Source organism: Schistosoma haematobium, chromosome 3, assembly GCF_000699445.3.
Source record: "Schistosoma haematobium chromosome 3, whole genome shotgun sequence".
NCBI lineage: Eukaryota > Metazoa > Platyhelminthes > Trematoda > Strigeidida > Schistosomatidae > Schistosoma > Schistosoma haematobium.
The window spans coordinates 44,709,269-44,719,478 of record NC_067198.1 but is presented as its reverse complement, the minus strand read 5'-3'; the positions used below and the strand labels follow the sequence as shown (position 1 = coordinate 44,719,478).

Sequence of the window (10,210 nt, the reverse complement as noted above, 5' to 3'; positions counted from 1 at the left end):
TTAGGTGCAATATTATTGCAATATGCGATTCAAGCAGCGAGTCCTTGTTTCAAGTATGAGATGGATTTGCTAGGACGCGCCCAGCGATGAGGGACTAGGATGATAGGTCTATCTGGTTGAGACACCTCAACTAATTTCCATTGTCTCACCACGAATTTCGGGTTGATCTAACATTAGTTCACCGTATATTGAACAATGACCTATTGAAGATGCCACATGTATTCGGAGTTTGACAATGCTTTAACCAGTAACACCTTCTAATATGAAGCGTACTAACCAAGTGAAATCAAAAGACAGAAGCGAGGAGGTTTGAAGATATATTTGATAGGCTATCAATATATCGAGGATCGTCTGATCTAATCTAACTAGCGATTGCAGGGATGTTGAGCACGGCGTTCCCACTCATGATTTTCTGCGGATGCATGACCGAGAGCCTTCAGCTAGGTGAGTCCATGAAAACTAATGTGGTCAGCATCCATTGTCGAAAACTTACAGGGATATTTATTTTGAGGATTTATTTACCGCTACACTATGTATTAATATGTCTTATCTTTTCCTTCCGTCTAGGACTGATCATTAGAGATCAAATCGTTTACGTCTGAAGTTTCGTTTCTCATACCGAGTAGTGAATTACTGGAATTCTCTGCTACAACACGTAATGTCAGCACCTTCCGTTGATATAGCCAAAACAAGATTGAAACTCCAGTGTTACAAACTGCAAGGATTATTATATGTCGATAGACCTCCTATTCTTATTACTGAAAACTGCAGGCTGAAAGGTAATGTTGACCTCACCAGTGTAGATCACCAACGTAGATGATCTATGTCGAGTAATTGGGGGTCTAATTGAGTTAAACGGGAATGGCGTGACCAGCTAACTTCGAATTCGCACATTTTGGTCAGCACCTAACTTGGGTTAAACTGTCGTCGTTGCAAGGTACCATGGCTGCTTTGAAGACAGTATAACACAAAGCATGTTTTTACAGGAATATATTGGTGAGAGTAGGTACAAGGAAGAAGGTGCGACCACCACCGCATGGACCAGTCCATAGCACGCGGTTGCCTAATGTGGGGTTGTTGTCCTTGACCTTGATGAGGGTCGACGGCCTGCTAGTTATTCAATGACCCAACTGCCGGATGGTTTGGCTAGGGCTCAGAGGCATCTCATTTTCTCTACAAGTGCAAGAACACACGAAGGCAGTTGGAGGCTTCCTCTTTATTACTCCCCTTATATAACAGTATAACCATCCTCTTTTGAAGTTTAGGTGTACGTTAATTACCGGCTAAGAAAGACATGAAGAGGGTGCCAAGCGTAAAGCAAACATGATCCTTATATTACTTCGGGACTATTTGTTGAGCACTATGTTAGGCGATTGAACTGTGTGGATTGAGTGTCCCAGAATCCACTTGATTCTGAAATCTTCGAAGCTTACAGAGCTCAGGTCAGCGTGGGGAAAAGTAGGATAGAGGAAATTAAATAAACTTATGACAAACTGAGGGCAACTGAGTTGGAATTCTTTAGTCAACAACTTTGTAACCTTACTGATGGGTGGTATTTGGAGATGAAATGTCTCGCACAGTTCCTTAATAATATACTAACGATGACACTACTCGAGTATTTTGCCAAATAAGTTCGAAAACAAATTAATCGGTGCTCGAAGTTGTCATGCAGAGGAATCGACTGGCAGTGCTAACGATTGTTTGCATAACATAACAGAGAACGGTAAGTGTAAGATCCATTTTGAAGGTTTTGTGTGTTGGTGAAAATCCCTCCATGTATATACTTGTACTTTGTTCCTATTGATCCCCTTAGTTGTACATTGTTGTATTTTGATTACATTCGAATTGTTAATACTTGTATTTTTTATTATAGTTTTTGTTTTCTTACGCATTCACTAAGCTTGCGTTTCTTCCTGAACTTCATCTGTGTTCTTTTACTTGACACTTGTTCTTGGCGGTAGCCATATTGATTTGCTCCTCCTTTTGTGTGTGTTCTATCCAGTTAGGATAGAATAACGTTCGTTTGTTTTGACTGGTAATTTTCCCTCATCTTCTATCAACTTCTTTATTTATTGTAATTTAGATTTGATTGATTGAACAATTATTGGTTGAATAGCCGGGTGGTAATATTTGTTTAGGTAACGATTTAAATTTAAATTTATGATGAATTATAGAACCGCTATTTACCCGATTACTTGTTTTGATTTCGACGGGAAAGGGCGCGTGTCTAAAGTCTCCGGTCGGCTATTCTTCAACATCCAAACCGTAGTTTGGATTTTACAGTAAGATACCAGATTTTAGGGGATATTCGCAGATTAAAAGAATTTTATGCCTTTTTCAATGTGATCTTGAGCTTACTCCATTTCGCTACAGTCAATTAGTCTACAATAAGTGATCAACTTTTACATGGTTATTCTAACCTTAAAGCCAAACGGGGTGGGTGAGATTTTCGTCAGAAATACGTCACCCTATCACGACAGTTCGTCAAAGAATGGAAGAACTTAATTTTCGTAAAATTAAAAACACTGAGTTTGGCGAAATCGTATTTTTTCAACAAATTCATCAACAAGTCGTACGATCGTCTATAAATGAAATATTTTAACTATTTGTTTCCTGATGACATGCAGTCAAGCTTTAGCTAAGATTGTTTTAATAATAAGGATGCCGCATATATTCAGAGTTCGACAACGTATTTATACTTAACAACATAATAACCAAGCTATGCCAACACCGTGAAATCAAAAATTAGAAATGAAGTGATCTTTACATCGTCAGAGTATAATAACATTGGTGACTGTACTATACAGTACAAAAGGCAGAGGATTTAAGACAAAACATTGAGGTACTCAACTAAGTACTGGTCTCCAGGTGGAGCACTTGGAATTTATTCTTACTCTCTTTCAGCGACCTACTAGGATATCCTTTAGCCACTTTAAAACAGGTTCGGTAATACCAAGATTTTTTAACATCAATAGAAGTCTATTTGCTGGTACATAGTCAAAAGCCTTACTGAAGTCTGTGTAGACAACATCCACTGAGTTTCCGTTGTCTAGCGTCTTTATCCAATATTTCATTGATATAAGGAGGTTCGTTGTACATGATAAACCCTGTCTAAAACCATGTTGTTCGCTGGTTAACAGGTTATTGGTTTCCACACATGTCATTATGGTCTTTTTGACTATTCTTTCCAATATTTTGACTAAAACACTGGTGAGGCTTACAGGTCTGTAGTTCGATGGAAGTTGTCTTGGTCTTGTTTTATTTATAGGAGTGATGATTGCTTCCTTCCAGTCCATAGGTAACACACCTTGGTCAAGTGACATATTGAATATCACAGTCAGTGGGGTCGCAACATATTGTGCAATGTGTTTCAAGATTTTGGGGTGTAGTTCATCTGGTCCCGTTGACTTTTTCATGTCCAAGATGCTAGGAGCCTTAAGTACATAGTCTTGATCAAAGTCCACGATGAGCAGGTGATTTGTTGGCCATATATTTGGGTCCGGTTCTTTGTCTGGAGGAGGTTGCTGAATGAAAACAACCACAAAATAGTCATCCATAGCCTCTACTTTTTCCTGATCTTCGTCTATTATTTCAGCTTCATTCTCTCCTTTGATTACGTTGGGAATTCAATGATGCATCCCTTTTCTGTAATTTATGCACGAGAATAATCTCTTTGGCTGCTTGAGTGCAGATTGTGCCTACTTCATTTCATATTTTCTTTGAGCTTCCCGAGTTTTAATTATACACGTGTTTCTTACAGATCTGTAGCGTTCCATCGTACCTACTGTACCAGGGCTGATAGCAACATTACAAAACTTCTTCTTTTGTCTTAGTAAACGTCGAATATCCCGACCTATCGAGGGATGGCAGGTGCTTCTTCTTTGGGACTGTTCGGTACATATGGTTGAGTTACCTGATTGTATGACTGCCTGAAATGAGTCCGTGCCCCTTCTATTTATGCCAGTCGGTTAGTTATCCACTTTTCAGCCGATGATACTGAGTTTATCACCTCCGCGTCTGCCTTCCATATATCAAGATGGGCCGGCGTAACTGTTTGACTGGCCATCTTTGCCAAGAAATTAGACAAAATGAGTACATGATCACTTCTCCTTACAGGTGGTAAGAAAGCCACTTGACCGACACCATCACCGTGTGTGAAAAAGAAATTCAGGAGAGACGAGTAGTTTCGTAATTCGCATCTGGTGGGATCTCATATGTGCTGTAATAAAGCTAGTGCAATTCAGGTTTCTAACAGTTTGCAATCAAATGACGTTATCGAATACCCTACTTCTAAGTTTACCAAGTTTATATCCGGTGCATTAAGGTCGCCTACGATACGGCATTTACTCCTATTACCCCAGGACTTAAGCTTGCTTAGGAAGAAGTCATATTCTACACATTTGAAATGCGGTATACTACAACTAATACAGTGTCTCGTCGTTCACATTTCAGCCTGCAACACACCAGTTCACATGTCTCTGAATCATGTTTCACTTTCTCGTATAGTTAAGGTACTTCTTACTTCCTGGATAATATGCAGTTTGTTTTATCACACTATTTAACATCAACTTTTAAATGCTCCTCTTTCCAAATATCAATTTGGTTATCGCTTGGAAAAGAAGCAGAAATGCCTTTATCATCAAAGAATGATTTTATATTTTAGCACATATATCTTATTTCCGATTGTTTTTGTGAGAGGTAAATCATAGAGCCGATAATCATTATCTATAGTTTTAGCTTACACAGATGACTTGATCGACATAACATTTGGTCAACGAGATTCTACCTTTCTAATCAGTGACAATCAAAGCCTTAAATATAATTCTTCAACATTTTTCGCATCAGCAAGCAACCTGGACCGTTATGAGATCGATGCATCGATAGGATTTTTGCACAGTTCTTTAACTGTCTTGGGTGATAAGCTGATCAAAAATTCAAAATTTCATGTGACTGTACATAGTTTTGATATGGAGATAAGCGAAGAGACAAAAACGTTGCACTTTCTATGTCATGCAGTCTACTATGGTAAAGCCAGTGAATTATCATTTGAATCGAGCAGTATGTGTTGCATTATTTCCATAAATGCTTCGTACTTTAACGAGTTGACATCTTGTGTTCTGGTTATTGACCGTGTTAGTGAAAACTGGATATGCCATGCATCAATTCAACTTCCACAAGCTCTTTGGAAGCAGAACCAGTCGCCAGAAGTTACTCTTGCATATGCGTCATCGGGTTTTATTTCGAATCCGGATAACGTCAAACAACAACATGATAATCATGATAATTTTAAGCGCTGTCACCTGTCACTAAACCACGTCAAGTTATCGTTTGTTTCTATCCCATCAGTTAACATTGCACATACAGTCCCAGATGCTATTCGTGAATTAGGAAGAAGTTTATTGTTACAGATCCCGAGGAGGGAATTAAAAACAAATGAGGAATTTTTGGTAACTGTTCGTCTGAAACGTTTTGACGATGTTTCGGATTTTACTTTGAGGTATGTAAAGTTGAGAAAGCCTGCTTTTTTACGTTTCTGTTAGGCTTAATAGATGTGTGCACGCTCTAACTTACTACACGCAATTATTTGTAAGAACTCTTGTTTGAACATTTGTCTCGAAACACAGTGAATGCTACTAGATATAGCTGTTCAGTACGTAGGTAAATGTCATGAAGTTTTCAAAATATTTCCTTCGCTTCTAAAGCTCATTATGTGTTCCGACCAAATTATAAATGGAACAATCATTTATAAATTTACAACACCCCAGCTATTTTGTTTCTTACAGTTACGTAACGGTCATGATTAATAAAAAGAAAACGCAACTTGATTATTGGTAATAAAATTGCATTTTACCATAATATTGCAAATGCTTAAGCAACATAAAAGTTTGAACATTTTGAATTTAAAGAGTTGTGACCTCATCTTGTCTTGTCATACTTTCAAATAAAAATGAACCGAAAATGAAGTGCTTATATTGGTCTTAGGAATAACTATGCATACGAGAAGTTTTTGAGCTACAACATAGTAAAGTAGTTTGATTAAAATTGGCATGTAGTTGTTTGAGTCTACTATTTTAGTTGCTTGGATTTCTTATAAAACTAAATATTTGTGTAATGCCACGTATATAAGTTTTAATAATTCCTTCATTGTTACTACATTTTGCAAGCTTGTATTTTTATACTAAAATGGTCCCACAAGCCTCCAACGACTTCGTCACTAGTAATACATTATCATAGTCACAAAAGTTTATATGGCTTAGGCCACTACTACACTATAATTAAATTACCGAGAAATGCAGAAGTGTAGCTCATACATCCATGATCATTGTGATTCTAATCAAGATTTCAAGAAACCGTTATTGATGAAAAAACTTTCCAAACAGCTTCTCCTATTTATTTTTTAGGCGTTTACGCTGAGTAAAGTTAAATGAAGACAGCTGAAAGAATATTGATAAATTAGTTTTTCTTTAAAACCTGAGTTACATTTGCCTACCAAAAATGTATTTTAAAACACGCACACTGATACCGCGACATTTTCACTAGCCTCTAGTATCTAAAGGCTCCGTAAAAGACAAAATATATTGTGAAATACCAGCCAGATATTCAGGGTTTGACAACTCTTTTATCCGTAACATTTTTATATCTGAACGATACCAAACGCAATCAAACCAGAAGCCAGAAATGATGAGTTTAAATATATATCTGAAAACAATATCAGGTTAAAAATTATTTAGAAAAATTAAGAACGAGAATTCAGTTCTAAGTAGTTTGCAAATAATACTTCAATAAAAAGCTCTAGATCTAACAGTGTTGAATTTTAAGCAGAGATGGATGGTGGCTAGGAGTAGAATCCAGGATGCTCGTCTCCTTCTATTTGGGACTTGTCAGAAGGATGTGTCTGCATCCCAAAGTTGATGTTTACTGCAGAACTGATCAGTTGAAGTTCTATCATCAATGGGTAAATTCAAACAACCATTACAAAAATGAATGTTGGCTTTAGTTTGCTCAATGAAATACAATTCAATAGTAATGTTTTATAGATAGTATAATGCAGGAACTCTATTTGCTCTATGCACTGAATTATAGTAACAGTAAATATGATATGACGTTAGACGGAAGTATTCAGTTTAATTTTATCCATAAATTTTTTAAATAGCAGGCAGAGGATTTACATAACACATACATAGTGTATTCTGTTGTTTTAACTTTTCAATGACATACAAACTGATAAATTTGATTAATTCAAGATGTCAACAGGATTTGATATTTAAAGAAATGTCTAGCAGTAAACAACACGTTGCTTGCAATGTAAATTATAATGAGAAGAAACCCCTTAACATTTTTTTAAATTGTTTCGTACAGTGGTTGGATTAGAATACTTTATAGAATTTTTGTTATATTACTTACTTACGCCTGTTACTCCCACTGGAGCATAGGCCAACGACCAGCGTTCTCCAACTCACTCCATACTGGGCCTTCTAGTTCTATCCTATTTTTGTTCGTTTTTATCATGTCTGTCTTCATTTCTCGGCGTAATGTGTTCATTAGTCTTCCACTTTTCCTTTGGCCTTGAGGATTCTAAGTGAGGGCTTGCCTTGTGACACAATTGAGTGATTTCCTTAATATGTGTCCTACCTTCTTCCAGTACTTCTTTCTTATTTCTTCCTCCACTGAGATCTGGTTTGTTCTTGCCCACAGTAGGTTGTTATTGATATTGTCTGGCCAATGGATCCGAAGTAGTTTGCCTAGGCAACTGTTAATAAACACTTGTATCTTCTGGATGATGACTTTCGTGGTTCTCCAGTTTTCCGCCGCATACAAGTTTCTATTGTAGTCCCAACAAAATACAACATAAATTCCTTCTTTATATAATGTAAATATATTATTGTTATTATTTTGTTTAGACTAGACATAAAATTAGATAATCTTTATATAACCAATATTGTGTTATGATATTCAACTATAAAATATTTGTCATCAACATTTGAATGTTAAAAACAATATCTTCTACTTGTTCATTTAATTTCACCGAATGATGTATCCCATTCAACCGACATACACAAAAAATTTTGATGTTTACTTGTTTTATTTTCTAGAAGACCAACATCATTGTAGAGATAATCTCTTGTATAAATAATATATGCATAACACATTTTTATTTCCTTTAATTAAACAACAATTCAAATAATTAATGTGAATAAGTTATTCTAATACTTGATAGGATAATATTCAATGTTATCACCATAGATTCCCTAGAGAGGAAAAAAAATGATAACCAAAGGATTCTAACTCAATAATCTATAATGATTATACTTACTGTATAACTTATATTAGTTAGTTTCAATTAGATTAAGGACAAGAGGAGAAAGCCTATGGGAAGTAATCATATGTATCATGGTTACAATAGTTCTGTCTAGCAGATATTAATATGTATCTAAAACTATCAAACATAAAGAACATTCAATATTTTGTAACTGTTCGCTTATGTTACATTTTAGCTAATTTATTACCTTATCTATCGTTTTCATTGATTATATCTAAGTGAAAATAATAGAAAACTGTTGATTAGTAATAGGTTATTATTATTATTATTATCTATGAATCAGAATTATATTCATAAAGAGGTAATCTTCAAACTTAAATTTCAACAGTGGTCAGTAAAGTTCAACCGGGTTTGTTGTAAGATTGTAACTGACTGATGACGATGGTGAATGTATCACTCAATTTTGTGGATTAGTCAAAGTTAGACATTAACACTGACCAGCTCAGTGGTCTAGTGGTCAAGCGCTCACGCGCGAGACTGATCGGTCTTAGGTTCGAGTCTCGCGAGGTGAGGTCATGGAGGAGTCCTTCAATAGGATGAAACGGTCATCCAGTGCTTACAGGTTTTCCATGTTGGCCTAGCTTCAATTGACTCATGATCTCAACTATTAAAATTAAATTTCAGTCATTGAATTATTTTAGAACCTGGAATTATTCATTTTATATCTTGATAAAAATTAGAATGAATCATTATGAATTGATGAAAATGAATACCTTTTGACAGGTTAATTTATATTAGTTATATGTAGTAATGTTGTTGCTCTTTCCATTTTTTTCTTTCATTTACGCTATTCTACATCTCATTTCAGTAATCTATAAAGCTATTTGGTTTAATTACCTTATAGAATACACTTGCATGGTTTAACAAAATGTATGCTATTAAGTTTTCTATAAACAGTCAGTGTATATTTTGATCGTTTGACATGGATTACAGATTTTTTATACACCGTATTAAAAACCTGTTCGTCTGAAAAAAACTATTTAGACAGTCGAATCGTAATTTTTCTTATTAAATGACTGTAGATCATATAACACTAATAGTAATAACTAAAGATATCCTTCCTTGTTATTCCGTTGGTTAATTCATATTGACAATGGTGTTTATAAGAAAGAAATAGGATGTGAATCAATGACGTACAAAGAAAATAGAAGATCTCGCCAATGCAAATATGAACAAACGTAAATAATTACTGTAGACTATAGTTAAAAGCAACCTAGAACATATTTATCAGTCCAACATGGTACATCACATTACCATATCAAGATGAATATCCAAATAATGGAAACAGAAGTAATTATGATATAAAAAAAGATGATTGACAAGGAAAAAATTAATTTGTGCGATGAAAAGTATGAGATAATTTTAAAACTCATTATCTAAAGGAAAGCAAATATTGAGTGTAACAGCGCAATCGTGACGGATTCTGAGACATTCCACTCATTGTCTTTAATCACCGATCACAGAAATTGCGAAGACCATAAGCTTATAGTCTGTACCTGCCAAATGACTTTATGAACCGGATCAAAATCTTGGTTTGCTTAATTACGACTGTTGCTCCTCATGATAGGGAGTGAAGTAGTTGAGTGTGTCGACCGCTTCACTTATCTTGGAAGTCTCATCAGCCCTTGTTGTCTGGTGTGTGACGAAATCTCAGCACGGATACAGAAGGCTCGACTAGCTTTTGTCAACTTACGTCATTTATGGCGCAGGCGAGATATCCGTCTATCAACCAAAGGACGGGTTTATTGCGCAGCAGTTCGTTCCGTCCTACTTTATGGCAGTGAAACATGGCCTGTAAGAGTAGAGGATATCAGTAGGTTACTAGTGTTTGATCATAGGTGTCTTCGTAACATTGCTCGTATATCATGGGACCATCGATTAAGTAACACA

General features: G+C 35.8%; 1 protein-coding gene across 1 annotated transcript in view; it reads left to right on the top strand.

The window, feature by feature from the left end:
* Nucleotides 1–4,565: 4,565 nt before the first annotated feature.
* The window catches only part of MS3_00005862 (uncharacterized protein), a 95,015-nt gene continuing 89,370 nt past the window's right edge, over nucleotides 4,566–10,210 (top strand). The window contains exons 1-2 of the mRNA XM_035729497.2: nucleotides 4,566–4,698; nucleotides 4,738–5,497. Coding sequence (XP_035586598.2) covers nucleotides 4,968–5,497 — 530 coding nt within the window. The 5' untranslated portion in view covers nucleotides 4,566–4,698; nucleotides 4,738–4,967. The remainder of the gene's footprint in view (nucleotides 4,699–4,737; nucleotides 5,498–10,210) is intronic.